Here is a 25,766-nt window from a genome sequence, read left to right on the forward strand (position 1 = left end):
AAGAGGGTAACTGCTCACAGACTATTAAAGATAATGGTATAGTGAGGACTACTATGTTGTTTTTCTCTGCCTAACTAGATGATCGTGGAGCCTCCCAAATCACTGAATGAGCTTATTGGGGTTCGGGATCCTATTATTGTGACAGTTCCTTATCAAATCCCACAAGAGCAAAATAAAGGTTGAAATAGCTCAAGTTAATAAATCTATCGAGCAGAGGTGATCGATATACCACCGCATTATATAGTTTATCCGGAAGAGCATGACTACGATATTGATTATGAAGTTTATCCAATAACTTATACATATGGTGTTTCTTGTCCTCAATTAGATTGTGGATGGATGCGATGAAAAACGAGATGCGATCTATGAAATATAATGGTGTTTGAAAGCTTGTTCACATGCATAAAGGTTACAGTCCCCTCGACTACAATTGGATGTATAAGACTAAAAGAGACTCCAAATAAAAGATTGAAAGGTTTTAAGCCGGACCGGTAGTCAAAAGTTTCACTCGGCGAGAAAGAATAGATTGTAAAGTAAATTTTCCTCCAGTCTTTCCTAAATATTCTTTTAGAGTAATTATGGACATTAATAGCTCATTATGATATAGAGCTTTACCGGATGAGTTTTGCAACAGATGATTCGGATAAGCTTATGTATAAACTGAAAAGTCTATCCATGGCCTTAAGTAAGCTTTTAGATAAAGGTACTTGAAGTTTCATAGGGTTGTTACTTCATTTGGTCATGTTAGGAACAAAGTGGATCAATGTATATGTGTGTGTGTGTGTGTGTGTGTGTACTGCAAGTTCAATGGGAGGAAATTAATTCTCATCGTGTTTTATATAGATGATATCTTGCTTGAGAGCAATTTTTTTATATTACTACATGAGACGAAGCAGATATTGTCATAACATTTTGACATGATTGACCTCGGTGAGGCGTATTTTGTCCTAGGTATTGAGATCCATATGGATCGTTCTTATCGTGTATTAGGTTTATCTCGGAGAACATATAGTAATCGTATTTTGGAAAGATTCAGTATATAGTATTGCAAGTCAAGAATTGCTCCTATCATTAAAGGTGATAAACTGCATTCATCATAGTGTCTTCATACGGTTATTGAGAAAATTCAAATAAAGAATATACCATATGCTCGTGTACTTAGAAGCATCGTATATGCTCAAGTTTGCACCGGACTAGATGTTGCTTTTGCAACAAGACTTCTAGACAGATATCAGTCAAATTCAAGACATGATCACTAAATTACTGCTAAGAAAGTTTTGAGGTACTTAAAGAGGACAAAAAACTATATATTGACTTATAGACATGTCAAAACCTCCAACTAATAGGATATTCAAATACAAACATTGCTAGTTGTCGGGGTGATGTGAAGTTGGCAGCTAGATATATTTGTAAGTTAAAGGAAAGTACAGTATTATGGAAAAGCGAGAAATAGAAATCTATGTCATCCTCTATCAAGTAAGCAAATGATGATTGACAAGGGGGATAACATATAAAGTTTCTCTATTATTTGAGGTGTTATCTGTTTGTTATACTACCATAGTAAATCCATATCAGTAAAGTTAAGAGCACTTGTAACTATGGATGGCTCTATGCCTTTTGATGCGATTACTACCATGATTCAGTGTTTGAGACTTTTTGGGATTAGATTGACTATTAAGAATTATTTCTGGACCAATATAAAGATGGGCATATACAATATAATTTTAATTAATATAGCCTAAGTGGGAGAATGTAAAAATTTTCTTTATTGTGGGTTTTATTAATTAATAATTGTAATTATTAATTGGTCTAATAACGTAAAGAGATAATATTTTTTAAAGATAAGGTTTCTTAATTAGTCCAATATGGGAATGGATATTGTGGATCAAGTTAAACCTTCTCCATAATGAGAGGATATGCAACAAACTTTATAAATAGCTAGAGCTCAAATCACTCATCCGAACCCCAATGCATAAATAACCTCGCAAAAGAGTTGCCTTAAAAGCAATATTAAGGGGTGATTTCATTGAAGCCGATGATCAAGGGAGTTATAGTGAAGAAACTCTTGAGCATCGGATCATCGCTATTCCGCATTAAGAACGATGGATCTTTAACAAGGTGTGTAAATTTCTCTGTTTTAATATTGTGATTCGTGTTTCTAATTATGGTAATCTTAGGTCGCTGCTTAAGGTTATAATCGCAGCTTACAATATCCACTCTCTCTAGTAACAGCCTCAACACGGGCTAGACTATACTAGTAATCTTGAAGAAAAGTTACAATTAGCATGGAGTGCTTCTATTACATGATAGATCCCACTATCAAAATGCAAGTACTGGTATTACTATTGGAGACTTCCTCTTATCACTACTTATAATACCACAGATCAACAACAAGGAAATCCCAATAAGGTACTAGCACAATTTGATCAACAGAGAGATGATGAAAACATAACAATATTTATTTTCAATCCAACCCTTCTTAGCTACGTTGCTCCTTTTTATATAGCCATCTTCAATTGACCCATTGGGAGTTAAAAGCCATGGAGAGTTGATTGGCATGGTCGTCGGGGTCTAGATTGCCCATATAACCTACCTTTTAGACGATAGCATGGGGAAAAGTACACTAGAAGTGCCATAACTTGTGTACGGCATTCACTTGAGTGTCATAACTTTCAAAACGTTCACTTAAGTGCCATAACTTTCAAAAATCGTTCACTTGAGTGCTATGTCAGAGCAAAATCATTCACTTGAGTGCTATAGTAACTTTTCCGGCGTACCACGTCAGCTTTCCGACGTGCCACGTTAGCTTTCCGGCGTCTATAACTTTTCCGGCGTGCTACAGTAACTTTTCCGGTGTCTACAGTAACTTTTCCGGCTGCCACGTCAGCTTTTTCGATCGCCACGTCAACATGGCACTCAAGTGAACGATTTTTAAAAGTTATGGCACTCAAGTGAACGTTTTGAAAGTTATGGCACTCAAGTGAACGCCGTACAAAAGTTATGGCACTTCTAGTGTACTTTTCCCCGATAGCATGGTTTCCCAAAATGAAATCCGCTACTATTGTTACTGTGTTGTTCCTTTAATCAAAACTGTTAATGTTGGTATGACTCATTTTCGCTTCTCCTGCTAGGGACTTATGGCTTTATTCGGCAAAAGGACACTTTCGGTGCTAAAAATCGTGTACGGAAATTATTTTGATGTTAAAAGTTTCAATCGAATCATTTTAGTGTCAATTTTTTTTTAAAAAGGATCATTTAAGTGCCAACTCCGATATTCTTCACCGGAAATCTAACGTGGTATTTTTTTTAATTAATATATGATGTTGATGTGGCTCCCCGGAGGTTCACCGCGGCATTTTTAATTAAATTAAATTTTTTATTTTAAAATAAAATTTGAAAAAATAAGCTGAAAAATTCATTAAAAAAAGGGTTTAAAAAAAGAGAGGAAAAGCTAGGGGATAACCAGCCCTCGCCGCCTCCTCCCCACCATCGCCGGCTATGGTGGGGCAACAACGACGAGGGTTACAGCAAGCCCTCACCGCGTCCGCCTATCATTTTTTTTTTTAGTTTTTGCTAATTTTTTTAACTTATTTCAATTTATTTTAAATAAAGGTTTTATTTTAAAAATTTTCTGTTAATTTTTATTTTTTAAAAATCTATTTTTAATTTTTAATTTTTTTCTATATTTTGAAGTCCACGTGGACTTCACTTTTTTTTAAAAAAATGCTACGTATTGAGACTGGCTTGAATTATTGCCGGAGGCACCAAAATGATCATTTTCTCTCCGACTTGGCATTTAAGTAATCCAATTGAAACTTTTGGCATCAAGGTAATCTCCGTACACAATTTTTAACACCAAAAGTGTCCTTTTACCGCTATATTCTATCCATCCACAACCATCAGCAGATACACTGTTTATTAACACCTTTCAAAACTTGAAATAAGCACATCGAATGCTTTCTATCACTTGACAATAGCTTGGGCTCCTTATCATCGATCTTCAGGGCTGCCCATGGTCAAAGTGCATGGAACGACTTGCAATTAATCATTTAATGATCCTCTTGAGCATATCAACTTCCAAAGTCATATGTTGATGGCAGATCGGCCTTAATTCCATGTCCGTATGAGCACTTCGCCGTACCTGAACTCCTCCTATGAAGACCCTCATCCTTGTAATTCGTCCTTGCTGATCTCTCGAAGACCATTGATATCATTACAATTTTCATGAAATCTTCACCACGTCATTATGACGATGATGTGTACTTATCCTAAAGATAGTAAACCCAATGATATTTTGAAATCATCAAAATTTTCATAGAGACGTTTCCCCAGCAAAACACTATTTATGAATGGTTTGTGCTTTCCACGCCCACGTGCATGTGCTCAGAATTTCAGGAAGAGGCGTTAGGTTCGCAGTTCATATTGTTGCGACACGTGTGCTGAGCCGGTGAAACAGAAGCATTGGATCACGCTTTTGATAAGGATTGTAGAAGCCAAAGCAAGAAAGCAAGGATCGTCCTTCTTCAGGAAAAAACAAAAAAATGGATCACATCTCAACCGTCATCCATATAGTGGTTGGACGTCCTTTTATCTCGAACGAAACATTACACATTTTTTGTAGGAGCGAGGGGCTCCAAGATCGTTCCGGATTTAATTTTGAAACCTGAAATCTATCCGTCGAAATCGAATCTCCAACTTTTGAAACTTGAAATTGATCGTGCTTATCCTATAACTTGAAATTTATCCTGTCACAACTCAGCTTCTACCTCTATTGTTAATTGAACAATGACGATGAATCATCAGCTCTAATTGTCACCATTTGCAACTACAATCCACTGACCACTACTCATATTTAGAAACACAAAGAGTCTGAAATATTAACAAAATAAAAGTCTTGATCATAGATATGATTGAAAATAAAGACTAAGACTAGTGATTTTAGATTACACACTCATTATCGGATGCCGGAAAATACTGCAGGATTACGCGAAAACATTGAACAAGAAAAACAAAAATACATGTTCTAGGTCCTAGGTTTCGGGTTTCAAGTTTCAGGTCTTGAAACCTGGAACCCACCCCTCGAAATCAATTTTTCAATTTTTAGATCATGGAACCTACTTGTATACCTTAAAATCCGAGACTAGACCGGTTTTCGGTTCTGCTTTAGAATCATATTCAATCCTAATTTTCGATATGACCCGACAATAAATAGACTCAAGTTAACCCAATCCGTTTACACACTGCTTGTTGTATCATCATGGACCAGCCTCACAAAAACAGATACCTTATCAACTTTCCTGGCATCCCCCACCGTATCCTTTAATTTGGTTTTTTTCCCGGGCATCACTCACCCAAATTTAGCTTCGGTTTTTCCATTCGTTGAGCTTATCCATTAATTAATTAAACTTTGACCAGATATTTTCGTTTTAGCTTTCCAGATTTCGTGAACTTATTCATTAATTAATTAACAGTTTGACCAGATTTTTTATTGTGATTTTGTTCTTCATTAAATTATTTTGAATAATTCGTGTAGAAAAGTAATATAATTAATGAGTTTCGTTAATGCGTAGGAGCCAAGTTAATAAATACAAAGTTGTAACAAGCCTTTTATTCCCCATATATCACTAAACCAAAATTGGCTTTGGTTTGCCAGATTAATTGTGCTTACTTATTAGCTAATTATCCTTTTACAATATTTGGGATTTGGTTTTCAGATTTCATGAACTCACTTACTGATTATTTAACCTTTGACTAGATAATTGGGTTGGATTTTTTCCCTTTATTTAAAAGCTATTAAAACGTGTGATAATTAACAGGTTTCATTAATGAAGAGGAGCCAAGTTGACGACGACGGGGATAATAATAATAACAATAACAATCGTCATCATCTTCGGAGCCAAGCAACTTACATTCATTTCGTTTGGGTTGATAACATCAAACCAGGAAAATTATCAAAAAGGTCCTAAAGCTATTGTAATTGCACCAATTCTAATCTATTTTTTTTTTCAATTCAAGTCCTAGACATTTTGTATTTGTACAAGTTCAATCCATTTCAGCAAATTTTAGCAGGCCGGCGTTGATATACCATAAGCTCGCAAGCTCTTGGGGTCTATTACACAAAGTGTAATTTTAGTTGTTTTTACTAAAGTATGTATGGAAGAGTACTTCAACTGGAATATCTAATTAATAATCAAAATAATGTATGAAATTACAAACAAGTTCAATGATATACTATATTAAATCTACACAAGCGATTATTATAAAGATATGAAAACAGATGCATGCTATGAAAAGAAATAATATATATAACCCTAAAAGTCCATACCCTTTAGGCGCGAACTCAATAAATGTTCAAAATTCAATTTTACATAGTGCATGATTAGCAAAATTGCACACGCATTCTCGTGAACAGATAATTAACTTTTAAAAGAGTTCATCTTAGTAAAAACTATTTGAGTTATTCGTTAATGGAAAGAAAGAAATTACTAACATAATATGAAGCAATTATATACATACATATATAAAGATAGAAATATATTTGGAGATTTGAATTTTTTTAAGGTTGTTTTCAGCATTAAAAAGATTCAAAGTAAGATATACATTAAGATTATTAATTTAAACATTTATCCATTGAGAGTATTGAATAGCCCAACCATTGGGGATTTTTTTTTTTTTTTGGTCAGAAAACCTTAAAAGTAAAAAGTCCTCTTTATTTTACTTTATACGGCATTATAGATAGCTAGATCGGCCAGCGTTAACTGCGTATTGATGTGATTAATAGAGATGAATGCATGATTATCAAACCATAATTGAATCTTTTGACCGCTTAGGTATTTGTTGCAAAGGGTTATGTTAAAAACATACGAAACAAAATGACATTTTCTTGGAATTTTGTTTGTGACTCCATGTTTTTAGACTCGCAAGTAAGTAACAACTTCAGGGATAGATCGTATTTTGCAGATCATTTTAAATTTACAAGTTTCTACGCACGTTGAACCCTAAAAATATGGCTTATCCACTATCGCGCTTCCGTGATCGTTAACTTTAAGGCCTAAGAGGCAAAAAAATGTGCAAATTATTTGAGGAGAATCTAATAAAAATATTATAATGCTTTGGTATTTTTTTTATTTTACACGTTTATTGTACTACAAAATAGGAATAGCTCTCAACGAGTAGGCTTTTGAGGTTTGTTAGCCGCAACGCAGTTGCTCCACGTCTCATCGCTCCTCCTGGAGACGTCTGATCTCGTCCCCCTGATCCGCTTGTTGGTTGAGAGTACCGACTTCACGAATTGCTTGTGGCAGTCCTCCCCTACCTTCACGAGCTCGCTACAACATTCATCGGTGGGTGAAAAGGTGTCGGCAAGGAATATGATTTGAAAGAGCTGAGACCCGCAATCGTTAGTCATTCCCTTTGCGCAATCAAGATTTCCAACTGCGGCCCTAGGAAGCAATGTGACAGTGGCGACCAACAAGATCATGAGAGCAGACAAGTTCGCGAGCTTTGCCATGATGGTGTTTTGGGGATGGAAGGGTGAGATTGTTGATTGTTTGATGATGTAGTCGATCTAGAGATGAGAACTTATATAGCTTGGCGGAAGTAGTGCAATAACAAGATGGATTCATCAGTTATGATCCAGAAATTAACGTAGGAAACATCCTACAGTTACATTCCTCTCGCAATAAGTTCTTCTCAAGTTTTTCTGTTTTACAAGGATTGAGGGCCTTGTCATCTCATTATGTTTGCGGTTCAACCATTTGCCATAAAAATAAAAATAAAAAAGCAGTAATGGGTTGTTTAGTTGAAGAGAATTAGCCTTGAATTAATACTCATTTCTGGTCTGATTTCCAATCCCATGCTTGATATATAATAGGAGCTAGTCACATGCCCACGTGGGTTTAAAATAAATTTACGAAATTAAATTATGCTTACAACCTCTCAACATATATACATTTTATGAAAATGGCCTCAATTAAGTTTGTAGAACTAATCTAAAACGGACCCTAAAATACATAAGGATACACAATTACGGCATATGTGGGACCCCAACAAATGTCCAAGTCTTTACGTCGATAGTTTGTTCAGCAAAAAAAAAAAAATTGGGTAACGGAGTCGATGCAACCGTTGAGTAGTTGAGTTGATGTATTTTTTATGTAACTGTGGAGTATTGCTTCTAGGTTACCGTCGAGTAGTGAAGTGGACAATCTCGAATGTAACTGCTTATTCTGCTACATAGTTCGAGTCATGAATGACTGTGTTCAACATCTAGTAACCGCTTGTAACTATTGATTGTGGGCAATAAAAGCCAACATTGTACTCTTTGTAAAGGAACCGCCAAACAATTACATAGCTTAATGTTCTTCTGCAAATTTGTATCTTTACTTTCCTGTAATATCCACAACTGGCAACGATTATTTCAAATTCAAGTGTTTGTACCTTTAAATTTCTTGTCATTTAGGGTGTATAGCAACTCTTTTGCTTTAAAAATCAATTTCTAGCAAAAGGTTGATTTGTTTACTTTTGCTTCTGAGCAAAAGTTGATTTTTCTATTCTTGAAGAGAGATAAAAAAAACTTTAACTTCTTCAAGCGGCTCCAAAACTACTTCTAGAGGAAAAAAATTTTCATAAGTAGAAAAATAAAGTTGCATAGGCAAAAGGATTTCTACTTCAGAAATTGTGTTACTAAACGGATTTCTGCTCCAGAAATATTGTCATGCGCGCTCTAACTTTTTGGTCCAAAATTAGCAGAGGACCTTTCAAAACCTTTGTAAGATTCATATCGGTCCATCCACGTTCTGACTGATATTTCATTGACACTTTCTCAGTGAAAAATGCTTAATCCGATTGATAGCAAATCCAAAATTGCCAAAACTTAGGCATTCTCATGGTAGTAGAATGAGCATCGATGCTATCTTAATCAGATCCCTCGCAATCAGTATGTGGTTTTATTCGACTTGCCATAGTTTTGGCCAAGCTCAAATTTTCGGATGTTATGTGGTTTGCAAGACAGATTGAGAGGTTGATACGAATGTTTTAAAAGTCTGTAACATGTTCAATCGTTGGGTCAATAAGTTAGGACAATCGAGGAATGACATATACTACATAATATAAATTTGCCTAGTTAGCATAACATTAATGCTTAGCTCAGTGGATAAGTGACTCTTATATTTCATCGAGGTACGTTTGGCAATCAGGATACTGTGTTTGGTTCCACTCGGGATAGGATACAGTATGATATAAAAGGGATATATCATGGATATAATTATCTCATGAGGAGAGGTGTGATAAAGATGGATAGGATTTCTTTCATTCATGGTATAAAAACTATTTTTCTAAATAATAAACTTCTTACATAATAAAATTAAAATAATTATTATATTTAAATATATTTGAATTCTAATGTTAAAAAGAAAACTCAAAATAAAATAAAAAGTAATTTTCATTTTTATTTATTATAAATCCTATTTGTCATTTAATTTCTTTCTTCTTTAGAATACATAGTTTACATGTGTGTGTCCATATATATAATTGATGTATAATATATATCCTAGTATATATATCATTGCATATTTTAAGCATAATAGTATAGTTTATTATCTAATGAAAAATTTTATTAAGAAATGAAGGAAGGGAATCCAAATAATGATAAAAAGAGATTTATAATTAAAAAATAAGTAAAAATGAAGTAGAAGAACCTGGATTTTAAGTGAATATATTCAAACATGAAAATGATTTTTCTAATTCTCAAAGGATGAGGGGCAATGAAATTTCTAAAAAAAACTAGCATCTCCATGTCCTTCTCCTCTTTATCTTTAGCTCATGTGAAATTTCATGACTGCTTCGTAATTTTTTAGTTCACGATCAAACTCTTCGAAAACAGCGAGGGAGTTGAAACTTCTTCTCCTTCTTAGCTTTTCGGTGCACATCAAAAGTCTAAGAAAAGCAGAAAAAGAGTCAAACCTCCTTCTCCCCCATAACTTTGAGTTTCATGTCGAAGTTCAACGAATACAGCGAGAGAGGCAAAACTTTTCATAGTCACAAAGATGAATGGCTAGATTTTCTTACGGTTTTCGTTTGTATATTTTCAGATTCAGTTATATTGATATGTAGTAAATATCAAACAATAAACATGATATATATGAACATATCTGGTTCTATTACTGCGATTCACTAAACATTGGATAGAATATGGAAAAATTTCTGGATTTCATATCCAATCTTATCCCGATTAGAAATCCGAACGACCAATCGCAACCTATATCCAAGATGTCTCATCCAGCAAGCTTGGCTGCTTTGAAGGTGCTACAATCTCTTCCCATTTTATTTCATAAACTTCTAAATTTCATGTCAACCCCTTAATCTTTTTTTTTTTTTTTTGTGAATCTGTCTTGCAAAAACAATGACAAAATTTATTAGATTATCTCTTAAAGGACAAGCTTTTTAACGTATCCTTTAACAAGATTTGGGTTTTGGTTTTCAAAATTTACTGAACTCGTTTATTGATTATGTAACCTTATGACTAGAAATTATTGAGGTGTGGTTAATACTCTCCATCATCAAGGAAGCATGGGGGTCCCGCTCTCCCGTGAGCGGGCGAAGATCAGAGGGAGTCGTCGGAGGGCTTTTATAGTTTGAACCCATATTTTTTTCATTGATAGTTTGGGCTTGAGTTCATGAATAGCTATCGCTAAATTTTATTTCTTTCTTTTGTAATTGAGGAATGTAACGAGATGAGCGATATGCTAATTATAGTGGAATTCTCTACTGGACGTTGTCTTAATTTAAGGGTAAATCAGGATAAAATCTCGTGTCTCGATTTTTTGGTTAGAAAACCTTAAATGTTGTCCTCGTTAGTTTACTTTATAACATTATAGATAGCTAGATTGGCCACTTCAACTGCATATTCATGTGATTAGTAGAGATGAATGCATGATTATCAAACCATCATTTGAATTTTTTATCTCTTAGGTATTCGTTTCAAATGGTTATGTTAAAGCATAAGAAACAAAGTGAAATTCTTTTTTATAGTTTTATTTGTGCCTCTATGTTTTTAGACTCAATGGTAAGTAACCACCTCAAGGGTAGATTGTATTTCGCAGATCATTTTAAAGTTACAAGTTTCTAAGCACATTGAACACCAAAAATACGATTAATCCACAACTGCGCTTCCGTGATAATTAACTAAAAGGCTTGAGGCCCAAAAAAAAGAGGATTGCATGAGTAGAATCCAATAGAAAAGCTATAATTCTTTCGCCTTGTTTATTATTCACGTTAACTGAAGCAAATGTTTTCCTGGATCTTGGCAAGGGTCAATATGAAACTAAAAGGATGGAAGGAGAAGCTTATAGCTAGAGCCGGGAAGGAAACTTTAATAAAGTCTGTGGTGCAAGCAACTCCCCAGTATGTGATGTCAATCTTTAAAATTCCAAACTCCATTTGTAGGGCAATTGAGCAAAGGATAGCTCCCTTTTGGTGGAAACAATGCCAATCAAAGGCAGGCATCCATTGGAAGAGATGGGAGATACTCAAACTAAAGAAAACGGAGGGGGGACTCGGGTTTAGAGATCTTTTGAATTTCAACAAAGCCATGCTGGGAAGGCAGGCTTGGAGACTAATTCAGTCCCCCTCGAGTCAAATAATCAAAGGACTCTACTTCCCGAGAGTAAGTTTTTGGAATGCTGACAAGGCTCCCAACTCTCATGGGGCCGGCAAAGCCTGCTAATGGGAAGAGAAACAGTTCATTCATCAATTAGGTGGGCCATTGGCAATGGAAAATCAATTGACATTAGAGAGGACAAATGGTTGCTCCAGGAAGCAATAGGAGGGGAAGCCAACATAGGACATCCCCAACGAGTAGAAGAATTATTAACTCCAGGAGAATAGCATTGGGATGAACAGAAGCTGAACTCCATTTTTAGCGAGCAAATAGTTGAGGAAATCAAGGCCATAACGTTGAGCAGTAACTCAATAGAAGACAGGATGGCGTGGACTGGTAACAAAACAGGCATCTATTCAATTAAAGGGGCCTACAACAGCACGCAATCATTTGCACATCAGCAGAAGAACCATAGCCAAGCCTCAACCTCCTACCATATAGCCATATCCCTCTGGCATAACATATGGAATCTTGATATGATGCCAAATATTACATTTTTTCTATGGAATGTGTGCCAGAACAGCTTACCAACTCGTGAGAACATGCACAAGAAGAAAATCGCACTCGATCCCCTTTGCCCCGTCTGCCATCAAGTCCCAGAAACTCTAGAGCACTTATTTCTGCTTTGCGACTGGACAAAAATGGTTTGGTCAGACCATAGATTGCAAATTCAGACCATCGATGGGTCGATTGTTGAGGGGGAGAGCGAAGGAGCGGTGGCTGGCATCTGTCGTGACTCAACTGGGAAAGTGATCGCCAGGTTCGCGCGACGGGTCGTCGCAGCTTTGGCCATGGAAGTGGAAGCCTAGCTTTGCGAGCTGCTCTATTATACTAGGAAAAAGACGATGAACTGAAGCAAAGTGATCTGCACGTGGAGTTAAGTTCTGATAGCTTATCGCTTGTGCAAATAATTATGGGCCATGAATCGTGCCCATGGACACTTCGGCCCATTACACAAGAATGTAAAGAGAAGCTCGGCAGGTCTAGTTTGATTAAGCTTACATTTGGCCCACGGAAATCAAACCAAGTAGCAGATTGGATTGCCAAAACCCATCGCAAAAAGGCCCTTCCTTGCAAATGGCTGACAGTACCACCATTACTTTTATGGAACCTTTTATGTTCAGAAACTCATAACTTTATGTTATCTTTGATCATAAGTTATGAGTGGGTGCAAAGGTATCGGCAAGGACTATAATCCGAAAGAGTTGAGACCAGCAATCACCAGTCATTCCCTTTGTGCAATCGGGATTTCCGACTATGGCCCTAGGAAGCAATGCGATGGTGACGACCAACAAGATCGTGAGGGCGGACAAGTTCTTGAGCGTTGCCATGACAGTCTTTTGGGGACGGAAGGGTTGAAAAATTGTTGTAGATTGTTGATTGTTTTATGGTGCAGACGACCAAGAGATGAGAACTTATATAGCTTGAGGGAAGTAGTGCATTAATGAAATGGATTCGGATTTGGATTCCCTGCCATAGTTCCTCAATGTCACGGGTAACATTAAATAAATCTCCACCATCCAATTCCATCCAACTTTTAATAATCCACCACGTCATCTAAAGGAGGGGGGCAAAAATTGGGCGGCACTTTTGAAATCTAGATATTCTCTCTCTCTCTCCTCATTCCTTTTCCTCCTTTGCCCGATTTTCCTTTGCTCTCTCCTCAATTCCTCTCCCAAATTTCCTTTGTTCTTTCATCGAATCCGAAACGAAATTTGCTCTCTCCTCTTTGCACCTTTGCGCTCTATGTCGCCTCATTCCTCTATCTTCGCCGCTCGCCTCCTTGGCCTCCCTCTCATCGTCCATCGTCTCCGCTCGACGCGTCGCGGCTCTCCACTTCAAGTCCGCCGCCTCCAAACCGAGATTGGATGGGATCAGCTTCGCCATAGCATTTTCCTGTGCTCCCTCCCGCCGGCGAACATCCCTCATCGTCCTCTACTCCCCTCGACGCGTCGTGTTTCTCCACTTCAAGGCCACCGCCTCCAAGCCGAGATTGGGGCGGGATTAGCTTCGCCTTAGCATTCGCCCGTGCTCCCTCCCGCCCGCGAACATCCACATCGTTCTCAACTCCCTTCGACACGTCGCGGCTCTCCACTTCGAGGTCGCCGGCTTGGTTTCAGCTTGCCCTCTTGCTCGCGTCACCTCGGCTTGTGTGGTAAAATTTCTGATTTGAGCCTCGATGGTTTTACGTGTGCGTATGAACTTGCCCGAGCTTGAATTATATGTACTCCCGAGAGAGAATCGATTGGCCAAAAGATTGCATTCACCTTCAAATCGCCCAATGAATAGCAGAGAAAGATTGCTGCACATTCTATAATTCTTGGTTTTTGCCCCTTCTTTTTTGGTTGAGGTGTGAAGGTTGAGGGAAACGTTTTCATTTAGCTTTGCTATGTTCCCGCTGTCTGCGATTCGGGGGAGGTCCCTAATTTGCGGTTGACTTCTAAATCAGCTCACATACAAATATTTTCATTTCTAGTTGTGTCGGAGACTCTGCATTGTAATTACCTGCTATAATGCCTAAGCGCACTTTTTTTGTCAACAAGTAATTGTTTCTATAAGAAATATGAAAGCATTTCATATCGCTCCTATGTAGAGATTTCATGTTGTTACATAACTCTGTAGCACACTGAAGTGGTTATGATGATTCCTTATATGTGTAATTGGAGGTGATTTAGATGAAACGAGGGTTGCTCTATGGTATTCAGTTATTGTTTTAGAAAAATTCTTTTAATAAGATGATAATGGGATTAATCTCTTTAGGAACTTCAATGTAGTGATTGGTCACAACTTCCTCTTACGGAAGAGCAGAAACAATATGCGGGGAGAGATGCGCTCTACTTGCTTGAAATTTTCAGTGTCTTTCGAGCCAAGATTATCAATAAAGGTTGTACTGCTAGAACTTCCTAAATCCCTCGAGATATCTTTGACATCATAATGCAAAGAAAATTCTTTGATCACCTGGAGTACGTCACATGGCTTTACAATTATTTTTCTTTATTCCGACTTAGTTTCATTCGTGCTCTTAAAATTGAATCTGCCAAAACAATTCGTTTCCCTTCACCTTTTGTGGAGATAGGTCAGAAAGGGATGTGCATTTTAGTTTTGGAAGATCGAGGACTTTGACGGTTGTCATCTCTTCGATAAAATGTCCCTTTACTTGCAGCATCTTCTTCAGTATGAAGCCTTGTGCCTTAGCATTTCCGCTTTTCGCATGTCACGGTTTTAGGTGATGGGATTTTCTATCCTGATTGTATTTTTTTTTTTTTGGTTGTAGGTAAATGTTTAAATGGTCATGTGGTCTTGCATTCTGACCACATGAATCTTGGATTGAAAGAAGTTCTTAAAGAACCCGATACATGTAGTGCAATTTTGAGGATTAAATTTTCCGAAGCTTTACACACCAATGAGAAAGGCTGCATTTGTGTTACTCCACAAAGAATTTGAAGTGTGTTGTTAACATCTCCTCTTCAAAGACACACTCATCTATAGGAGTAGACTTTTTTAAATGAACGAACTGGTTTTTGACTTGAACCGCCACTTAGGACTGTTGATATGATGAATGTGGAAATTAGTGAAATCTTTAGATAAGACAATAAGTTGATAGAAGTGTTTCATCTTTAGTATGTTTCATCTTTTACTGATGATGGAGATATCCTCATGTTGAAGAATCCGAAATAGTTTTCATTTAGATGTTCTGATCGAGTCTCGGTGATATGAGTAATTTTGGTCACCTTGCAGCAAGAATACATACGAGGCATCGCCGCGTGGAACTTCAACTTGGAGGATTGAAAAAGTCAGGCTGCTCTGGTACATATTCTATACTATCCCGAGCAATTCTAATCCTCCTCATATTTTTTATTTTTTTTGGTCAGATAATCCTCCTCATATTAAATTGTAGGATTATCAAGAAAATGACAAGTTGGACCCAACATCTGCTTCCTTAACTCCCCAAAATTCATGTTTTATGTAGATTTTTCTTTTTCTTTTTTTTCTGCAAGACCGGAGATAATCCACTGTAGTTGATCGTAGGAAAGAACGAAATTAATCTAATATGCAAGTGCTTTATCCCTTGCTAACAGAGATGGGAGAGACTGAAAATCAAGGAACCCGATCGGACCTCTTCACTACATAAAGCTGAATTCTTCCTTAAGCTAGGTTTTTTGTTGGAACGAGGTTATTTGGTTCTTAATTCTTCCCCTAATTCCAAAGAGTTCTAACATGTTATAGATTTGCTGGTTATTTGGCTCTTAATCTAATATGAAAGCTCTCAAGGGAGATCACGTTGACAAGTGATTATTTGGTTATTTGGTTCTTAATTCTTCCCCTAATTCGAAAGAGTTTTGGCATTAACTGTCTTGATCGGTGTATATTGCTCCGTTTGCTTAATCCCTTCAAAAGCAAAAAAGAAGTATACAAGTAGCTGTAATAAGTATGTTGCATTAGTATTTCTGGTGTATATACGTGGTAAAATGAATGCTTTGTATATTGAATGCTAATGCCCCTTGGTGTTGTATGTGTCTTATCTATGCTATTTTAGGTTTGTTGAAATGCCGAAGGAATACTATGTTGTTTTCAATGGCCGTAATATCGGCATATACGATAGTTGGCCTCAAACCGAAGTCCAAGTAAGTGGTTTTAGTCGTGCTAATTACAAAGGATATAACAATTGTGAAGCTGCAAAACAAGCGTACTTGAATTTTTTCATTATGAAGGAGTTGCCAACGACAATTCATTTGCCATCACGCTTTCGTCCCAATAATGAACATGTGAAGTTGGTATGTTAGTTGCTTACTCTTGTAATAAGACACTTTAATTTTTTAATGGTTTAGGGATGTAAAAATTATACGGTTTCTTGTTATGTCTAATCAGGATGGTGCTTGTCCCGGTGGATGTAGCCATATAATTAGAGATCTGGAAATAGAGTTGGAACAAACCCAATTTGAGCTGCAACAAACCCGAAGGGAGTTGGAACATAGCCAATGTTCACATCGATTGACTATACAAGAATTGGAACACACCCAAGGTTCGCTTCGATTGGCTGTACAGAGCTACGAGAATGCAAGGGAGGTGAATGACAACTTTCGAGATATGATTAGTAAGGAATGTTCCAGTTTCACCAAACCAGGCTTCAATTGATATCTCACAACCTTCATGCACTCAAGACTCTGGATGTGGTGGACTGTGAAGTTGGAAAGAGAACAACAACAAAAGTAAAAAAAAAGAGAGAATGAGGGAGACGTGAATATAACAGAAGACAAGGAAGGTCCCTACGGTTCCCGACGTCGAGTTCCCCACCGTTTGTAGTTGTTCTAGTTTTCAACAGGGAGTATACTCGTAGTTGGGTATTTTTTTTTTTTTTTATTGCTCAGTTTCGCCGAGCAAAGACCCTTGTTTTCCTCGGCCCAGCGAACTCGTACTCAAGCTGATACCATAGTTCTTGTAAGGTGGAATTTGTTCATGTTGTGCTGTGACTTTGTATTGCTTCATTTTCTCTTGGTAATGTTCTGTTTTTGGTTGTTACGTGTGGTTTTCAGTGCTGCAAATATGCGTTGGAAACTACAGGTTACCTAGTTTCATTCGGATCAAACATTCTTTTTTATGTGATGCAATATGAAAGATTTTTAACGTGAATCAAGCCTTGTAAAGTTGTTCATTTGTCCGGTTTCGAACCTAGCATTATTAAATGAACTCACCACATGAAGATGACTTTTTGTTCCGACTTCGTTCGATATAATTGTAGTTACTTAGCCCGGACCATTATGTGTACATACTAATTTGCTTCCATATTCGAACTTACCGTATTTGGTCCTCGAGGTTCAAAGTACATGGCCATGAAAAACATCTTGCAGACCATTTTTAAGCAATTGGTGATTAACAAGTGTTGAACAAATGTCGAAAAAAGGGAGAGACGGAACTTTTTCTTTTTTGTGCAATCTCGGGTTTTTTTAAATTTTATTTTCATACCTAACTTACATTTTACATCCCTTTTTGCACTTTTCTAATACGAAGCCCTTTTTAGCTAGAATCGGAAACTTTTTTTCATAAAAGAAAAGTAAAAAAAAAAATTCAAAAGGGGACATGAAAAAGAAAAGCAAAAAGAAAGGGTAATCCGCTTTGTGCAAACTCACGTCATTTTTTATAATTCGTACGTGACCTTGATTTTTCATTCCTGTTTCACACTTTTCTAATGCAAAGCCCTTTTTCAATGTAGAATCGGAAACTTTTCTTTATATAAAAGAAAAGTAAAAAAAATTTCGGAAAGGGACAAAAAAAAAATTCGGAAGAACCAAACAATCTTTGCTTTTGCATTTCCGTTGAATTAGTTTCTTTTGTCGTTATTTTGCAATGAGGTTGACCGATGTCCATTCCAGTCTATTTCGCTATATACCCGACCATGTTGCGTGTTCGATTATTCGAATTTGCATTTCATTTACATTGATCGGGGTGTTTACTTTTTTGTTAATGAATAGTCTTTTTTTTTTCTTTCTTTTAGTTAACCTTCGGCATCTCGCTAAAATTGGTGATTAACAAGTGCTGAGCAAATGTCCAAAAAAGGGAGAGACCGAACCTTTTTTTTTTTTTGTGCAATCTCGCATTTTTTTATTTTTATTTTTATACCCGACTTGCTTTTTACATCCCTTTTCGCACTTTTCTAATACGAAACCTTTTTTAGCTAGAATCGGAAACTTTTTTTCATAAAAGAAAAGTAAAAAAAAAATCGAAAGGGGACATGAAAAAGAAAAGTAAAAAGAAAGGGTAATCCACTTTGTGCAAACTTACGTCGTTTTTATAATTCGTACGTGACCTTGGTTTTACATTCCTATTTTACACTTTTCTAATGCGAAGCCCTTTTTTAGTGTAGAATCGGAAACTTTTCTTTATATAAAAGAAAAGTAAAAAAAAAAATTGGAAAGGGACAAAAAAAAATTCGGAAGAACCAAACAATCTTTGCTTTTGCGTTTCCACCGAATTAGTTTCTTTTGTTGTTATTCTGTAATGAGGTTGACCGATGTCCATTCCAAGGTCACGTACGAATAATCACGTACCAAAAAAAAAATTCAGAAGAACCAAACAATCTTTCATCCGTGTGTTTACTTTTTTGTTAATGAATAGTCAGTTTTTTTCCTTTCTTTTTGTTAACGTTTGGCATCTCGCTAAAATTGCATTAAGGTTTCCTTTTTGTCAAAGCTCCTTATGAATGTTAGCCTAGGAACTAAATAGATAATTACATTAAAAAAAAAAAGAGGTCATTATTAACTAAAGAGGTCATTATTGCACAAACCAATAAGGAAATGCATCAACCCTTGTTCTTGATGATGGACCTTCATATTTCACTTTGTAACAAAAAAAAAAAAGAAAAAAAAAAGTCGTGGTCCCGAATTTAGCATCTAATTGAATGTGGATTACATCCGAGAGAACATAGATTGTGAATTCTAACATCTACTTGCTAATTGATAGTTCAAACAAAGAATAAAATACATACAAAAGTAATGAGATGCAAGAACCATAATAAAACACAGCATCCTTCATTTCCCTGCAATACTTTCATTGGTGGTGACTTAACTTTAGTTCATGTTACATTGACGTCACTACTGGTCTCACTAACTTTGATCCATGCAGTCTCAAGTCTTACAAAAATGAAAGTGTCACCGCAAGTCTTGAATCCATGCAGTCGCAAGCCATAATGTAGCAAGAAAGAAGAAAGCCAGTAGCTCAAAGCAATAACAGCTGCAAAGAAAAAACCAGTAAACTAATGCCGGAAGAGATAACTGATTTCACTTCTAGTAGGAAATAAGAAAACAGAACACTCACAGAGAAAAATGCGGATGCATCATCTTCTTCGTCACAAACATGAAACAGGAGCCATCAATATGATCAAATCTGACCTGGGACAACCAAGCTTCTTTACAAACTTCATGATAAAATATCACTAGACAGACACACACACAATGCATGAAGGCGTTACCAGCCGGTTCTCATTCTCCATAAATCATCACAACAAGCTAAAATGAAGCTAACTAGCTAAATGTGCAAGCATATTAAAGTAAACTCTTGCCTTATGTCAATTGTAGCATCTTCTAAGTTCGGGAGAGCTGGTAGGGCTGTATAGGTAGGTTGATAAGTCTAAACATCCACAATGAAATGTCTCGAGTGTCGATAAATATGACAAACTTTGCCCCTCGGAAAATGAAAACCATTAATCCAGACAACAGTAACATCAAATAAGCCTCTACTCACTAAGTGGAATAGAAAAACAATAAGCACTAAACAAATCCACAACTTCATACTTGCCCGCTTCTCTTTGCCATCCTGGAATTGAAAAAAGAAATTTAAAAATCCCAAAAGAAGCACTAGACCGAACAGCGTTAGAACAACCGGTCATTGACATTGCCAAGTAAGATCTCTACAATGAGAACTTAGGCATTTCAAGAGCACGATAAAATTATAGTCACAAAACAGATACCCAGATAACAATGACACTCAAGTGGACTCCAACCGATGAAGAAGATCTTTTCCAATTCACGTAAGTGTATCGGAATATCTTTTACAACATCCCGATTGTCAAATAGAAAAAATAGAAAGAGTTAATTTAATCAGAAATTAGCATGCATGATAAAATGTACATAATAAAATGAACATAACTTAGTGCAAATAGAATAGTGCATTACCCGTCACCAAGCGGTGCTATCATGGAAGGCATATTCAATTCTTGTGATGCCTCATACGTACCGAGTAGACTACCGTAATAACCCGGAGGCATATTGTAACTTCCAAGAACTTGAGGTGCAGAAGATGCTTGCGAAGATGCTTGAGGTACGTCTCTTTGCTTCTTTCTTTTCATTTTTTTCTTCTCTAGACAGCTCTTATGTCGCTTTCCTCCTTTGCGTCCATCTTTCTTCTTCAGGCCCGTACATTTTGCAAGGAGACTCGTATCTTCACTTAAGGCTGTCAAATTTCCCTGAGACTCACTTCCAAGTGGCATTTGATCGAGAGATTTGTTTATGGTCAAGATCATCTTCTTGATAAATTCATATCTCTCAATAGTTTGTGAGCCCTTGACTGCTATCTTAACAAACTCGGGACACACCTCTCTATATCTATCGGTTGCATCCATGTCACCATTCCCCCGAACGAATATATAGAATTTATTAGAAGTTGCCAATAAATTAGAACATTAAATTGAGTAAAAAAGAGTTTAATGACAACTTATACCTGAGTATCTAAACCATGCTTCTCTAGTATTCAATCTCTTACTTTACGTGTCCATCTCTTCAAAATATAAGCATTAGGAATTAACTTTATGTCCAAGTTATCAAGCACCTTCAACGCATGGCAACATAAAATCCCAACGGTCTCAAAATGATTACAAGCACAATTAACCACTTCATTGCTTGGGCCACCAATGACCTTGTACTCTAATTCATTTGTACCAAATGAACCAACAACTTATTGACGCAAGAGACCCATCTCATTACATTCCTTGATAACCAGGGATAAAATTTTCATCCATTCTGCCTGAAAATTTTCAAACATCGAAGGTGTATAGACTTTACCCGCTTGTTGCAACATTGGTGATGTCTGACACAAAATCGTAGGCAATTTCTCTCTAGCATTAAACTCAGCCTATAACTCTTTGTACCGCTTATCATTCACCACTTTATCAAATCTCTTAAAAAATCCATTTAGATTTATATTAAATGTAAGATAATCTTTCGGATCTCCATTCAAACTCTCACTCAACTGTGTACTACGTATCCCCAAGGTCACTGTAGATTTCATATAACATCTAGCCCACTTCTCTTTCAACCTATACAGATTTTGGAGCCAAGAATTGTCACTGGCTTGATATGTTGAAAGTAATGAGTCCCAAGCCTCTTCAAATTTTTTCACTTCTACATATTCGTACACAAGCTTCTTCAAATCAGTCAAAAAATAAGATCCACTCTTCATTAAATGACCAACATTTTTTATGGCATTTTGCATTAGATGCCATGTACAAAATCCATGTCTTGTCTCGGGAATCACCTCTTCTAATGCCTTCGACATTGCTGCATCTTGATCAGTAAAAATTATTGCAGGCCTCTTATATTTGTGTGCCCCCAAGAATGTTTCAAAAAGCCATTTGAATGAATCTGCAGTTTCATCATATAAAAGTGCAGCCCCAAAAATCACAAGCTCTCTATGGTGATTGAATCCAATAAAGACACCGAGTGGCCTATACTCTTTGTTGGTGGAAAATGTGGTGTCAAAAGTCACAACATCACCAAAAAGGGTATAATCAATAACCATCCTAAAATCTGCCCAAAATATGTTTGTTATTTGCTCATTCTTGTCAAGTTGAACAGCATAGAAGAAAGATGTGTCTAAGATCTGTCGTTTCTCGAAGTACCTCAATAAACATCCTACGTCTCCAAACTCCATGTCTCTCTCTCATTTAGTGTGAAGATAATTTTTTAGATCAACCCTTGTATAACCAACATTTTCTCTTCCCCCAACCTATACACTAGACAAGTCATGCTACTGTCTATGTGTGAGGCCTGCATTATCGCCCAACACAATTTGCTGAGCTTGGGCATCACTTATTTGCCTATGTGACAGTATCAAGTGAGTACACTCTGCAAAATGGAGTGGATGGGAATGATTTGGCTCAAAATCATACACACAAAATTTACTGCTCCCTCGAACTAATTTGATTCCCATTCAAGCATGGCAGTCCATCCTCATTTCAGGCCTATGTTTTTTTACTAATTCTAGTCGTTTATCTTTTCGTCGATGTCCCTTTTTTGCACAACAAAAGCGTGTAGAAGTTATGGAACCATCCTTACTTTTGTTAGTAACTCTCCTACGTACACCAAAACCAATTTTCAATGCATACATCTTCTAAAACTCCCACGCCTCATCAACATCATTAAATTCCATACCCACTTGTGGAGTCCAATAATTATTGCTGATAAAATCACACACAAAATAGTGGACAAAGTAGCACCATTAGAAGATAAACTTGAACAACAAACAATAAAACAGAAGAAAAACTAACATACTTTCACTTCTACATATTAATTACCTTGGGCCATCATCATCCATTTGAGAGGGAGTCTCCATTTGAGGGATAATTTGACTGCTAGTACTAAGCATAGCAGAGGTTGAAGAGACCCGCATAACTCTGTCATAAAACATGAAGTGGATATTAGTTGTGCACATTCTAACTTTGGGCTATACATATAGCTAAAAGCTCTCCCGATAGCGCGACGCATCATGAGCACATGCATTAAGATCTCGAATAAATTCTGTATTTATGGCGCATGATGTGTAAAGCTTCAAAAGATTTAATCCTCATCTACTGTGACTATCCCGTGAGGAAATTCAGCTGTAGCCTTTCTCATTGATGTGTAAAGCTTCGGAAGATTTAATCCTCAAAATTGCACTACATGTATCGGGTTCTTTAAGAACTTCTTTCAATCCAAGATTCATGTGGTCAGAATGCAAGACCACATGACCATTTAAACATTTACCTACAACAAAAAAAAAAAAAAATTCAATCGGGATAGAAAATCCCATCACCTAAAACCGTGACATGCACAAAGCGGAAATGCTAAGGCACAAGGCTTCATACTGAAGAAGATGCTACAAGTAAAGGGACATTTTCTTGAAGAGATGACAACCGTCAAAGTCCTCGGTCTTCCAAAACTAAAACGCACATCCCTTTCTGACCCTATCTCCACAAAAGGTGAAGGGAAACAAATTGTTTTGGCGGATTCAATTTCAAGAGCACGAATGAAACTAAGTCGGAATAAAGAAAAATAATTGCAAAGCCATGTGACGTATTCCAGGTGATCAAAGAATTTTCTTTGCATTATGATGTCAAAGATATCTCAAGGGATTTAGGAAGTTCTAGCAGTACAACCTTTATTGATAATCTTGGCCTGAAAGACACTGAAATTTCAAGCAAGCGGAGCGCATCTCTCCCTACATATTGTTTCTGCTCTTCCGTAAGAGGACGTTGTGACCAATCACTACATTGAAGTTCCTAAAGAGATTAATCACATTATCATCTTATTAAAAGAATTTTGCAGAAATAGTAACTGAATACCATAGAGCAACCCTCGCTTCATCTAAATCACCTCCAATTACACATATAAGGAATCATCATGACCACTTCAATATGCTACAGAGTTATGTAACGACATGAAATCTCTACATAGGAGCGATATGAAATGCTTTCATATTTCTTATAGAAACAATTACTTGTTGACAAAAAAAAGTGCGCTTAGGCATTATAGCAGGTAATTACAATGCAAAGTCTCTAGACACAACTAGAAATGAAAATATTTGTATGTGAGCTAATTTAGAAGTCAACTGCAAATTAGGGACCTCCCCGAATCGCAGACAAGTAGGAACATAGCAAAGCTAAATGAAAACGTTTCCCTCAACCTTCACACCTCAACTAGAAAAGAAGGGGCAAAAACCAAGAATTATAGAATGTGCAGCAATCTTTCTCTGCTATTCATTGGGCGATTTGAAGGTGAATGCAGTCTTTTGGCCCATCGATTCTCTCTTGGGAGTACATATAATTCAAGCTCGGGCAAGTTCATACGTGCACGTAAAACCGTCGAGGCTCAAATCAAAAATTTTACCACACAAGCCAAGGCGACGCGAGCAAAAGGGCAAGCTGAAACCAAGCCGGAGACCTCGAAGTGGAGAGCCGCGACGCGTCGAGGGGAGTCGAGGACGATGCGGATGTTCACGGGCGGGAGGGAGCACGGGCGAATGCTAAGGCGAAGCTGATCCAGCCCCAATCTCGGCTTGGAGGCGGCGGCCTTGAAGTGGAGAGACGCGACGCGTCGAGGGGAGTAGAGGATGATGAGGGATGTTCGCCGGCGGGAGGGAGCACAGGAAAATGCTATGGCGACGCTGATCCCATCCAATCTCGACTTGGAGGCAGCGGACATGAAGTGGAGAGCCGCGACGCATCAAGCAGAGACGACGGACAATGCGAGGGAGGCCAAGGAGGCGAGCGGCGAAGATAGAGGAATGAGGTGACACAGAGCGCGAAGGTGCAAAGAGGAGAGAGCAAATTTTGTTTCGGATTCGACGAGAGAGCAAAGGAAATTTGGGAGAGGAATTGAGGAGAGAGCAAAGGAAAATCGGGCAGAGGAGGAAAAGGAATGAGGAGAGAGAGAGAATATTCAGATTTCAAAAGTGCCGTCCAATTTTTGCCCCCCCTCCTTTAGATGACGTAGCGGATTATTAAGCCTCCTTTAGATGACGTGGCGGATTATTAAGCGTTGGATGCAATTGGATGGTGGAGATTTATTTAATGTTACCCGTGACATTGAGGAACTATGGCCGGGAATCCAAATCCGACGGATTTGTCAATTATGATGAGAAATTTATGTAGGAAACATCTACATTTGTTTCTCTTGTAATGAATTCTTCTCGGGTTTTACTGTTCTAAGAGGATTGATGGCATTGTCATCTCATTGAGTTTCCGATTCAATCATTTTGCCATAAAAAAAAAGGAGAAATTGTCCAAAAAGTTCTAAACTTATTTCATTTTTGCCAATTCAGTACTAAACTGTTTAATTGTGCCATTAAATCCTATGCATTTTTATACATTGCCAATTAAATCCATCCAATCAATTTTAGCTGGAAATCGCTAATGCGGATGCTGATTGTCCTATGTGGCACAATCGGCGTTGACATGGAGAATTTTTAATGGTAATTTAACATGTATGATTTTTTTATTAATTCATTATTTCCTTTTTCTTTTCTTTTTTCTTTTTCTTTTCTTTTCTCTTTTCCTTCTTTAACTTTCCTTTATCATGGCTAGCAACGGTCGCCGGACCCTCGCCAGCCGGGGGCAAGGGTTGCGGCCCTCACCCGACCTCGCTTAAATCTAGGCAAGGTGGCCTCGCCCGCGGCCACGGTGGCCTCATTACTGTATTACTCCATGAGTATTTCCCAAGAGAAGTTACAATCAGCATGTACTACTTCTATCAAAAGATAGATTGCACTATCAAAATGCAAGTACTACTAACACAATTGTACACTTCCTCTCATCACTAATTACATTACTGCTTATCACAATAAGGAAATTTCAATCAGGCAC

At 37.2% G+C, this 25,766-nt stretch overlaps 1 protein-coding gene and 1 long non-coding RNA gene across 2 annotated transcripts; both read right to left on the reverse strand.

Annotated features, from left to right (window-relative positions):
- Window positions 1-782: 782 nt before the first annotated feature.
- LOC125315634 lies at window positions 783-20,308 on the reverse strand. The gene is made up of 3 exons (XR_007198899.1): window positions 20,136-20,308; window positions 15,782-15,790; window positions 783-796 (listed from the first exon to the last, which is right to left on the reverse strand). It is a non-coding gene; the product is annotated as an uncharacterized LOC125315634 (long non-coding RNA).
- A 576-nt stretch (window positions 20,309-20,884) lies between these two features.
- Window positions 20,885-22,736, reverse strand: LOC125315633 (protein FAR1-RELATED SEQUENCE 5-like). Its single transcript, XM_048281220.1, has 2 exons — window positions 22,722-22,736; window positions 20,885-22,194 (listed from the first exon to the last, which is right to left on the reverse strand). Exon 2 carries the CDS (start codon window positions 22,076-22,078, stop codon window positions 21,281-21,283), a length of 798 nt encoding a protein of 265 aa, XP_048137177.1. The 5' UTR covers window positions 22,079-22,194; window positions 22,722-22,736; the 3' UTR covers window positions 20,885-21,280.
- Window positions 22,737-25,766: the final 3,030 nt, after the last annotated feature.

Source organism: Rhodamnia argentea, chromosome 6 (genome assembly GCF_020921035.1).
Source record: "Rhodamnia argentea isolate NSW1041297 chromosome 6, ASM2092103v1, whole genome shotgun sequence".
Lineage (NCBI taxonomy): Eukaryota > Viridiplantae > Streptophyta > Magnoliopsida > Myrtales > Myrtaceae > Rhodamnia > Rhodamnia argentea.

Bases quoted from the DNA above. Each gene is read 5' to 3' on its own strand.
- LOC125315633 (XM_048281220.1), bottom strand. From the start codon at position 22,078: ATGGAGTTTGGAGACGTAGGATGTTTATTGAGGTACTTCGAGAAACGA.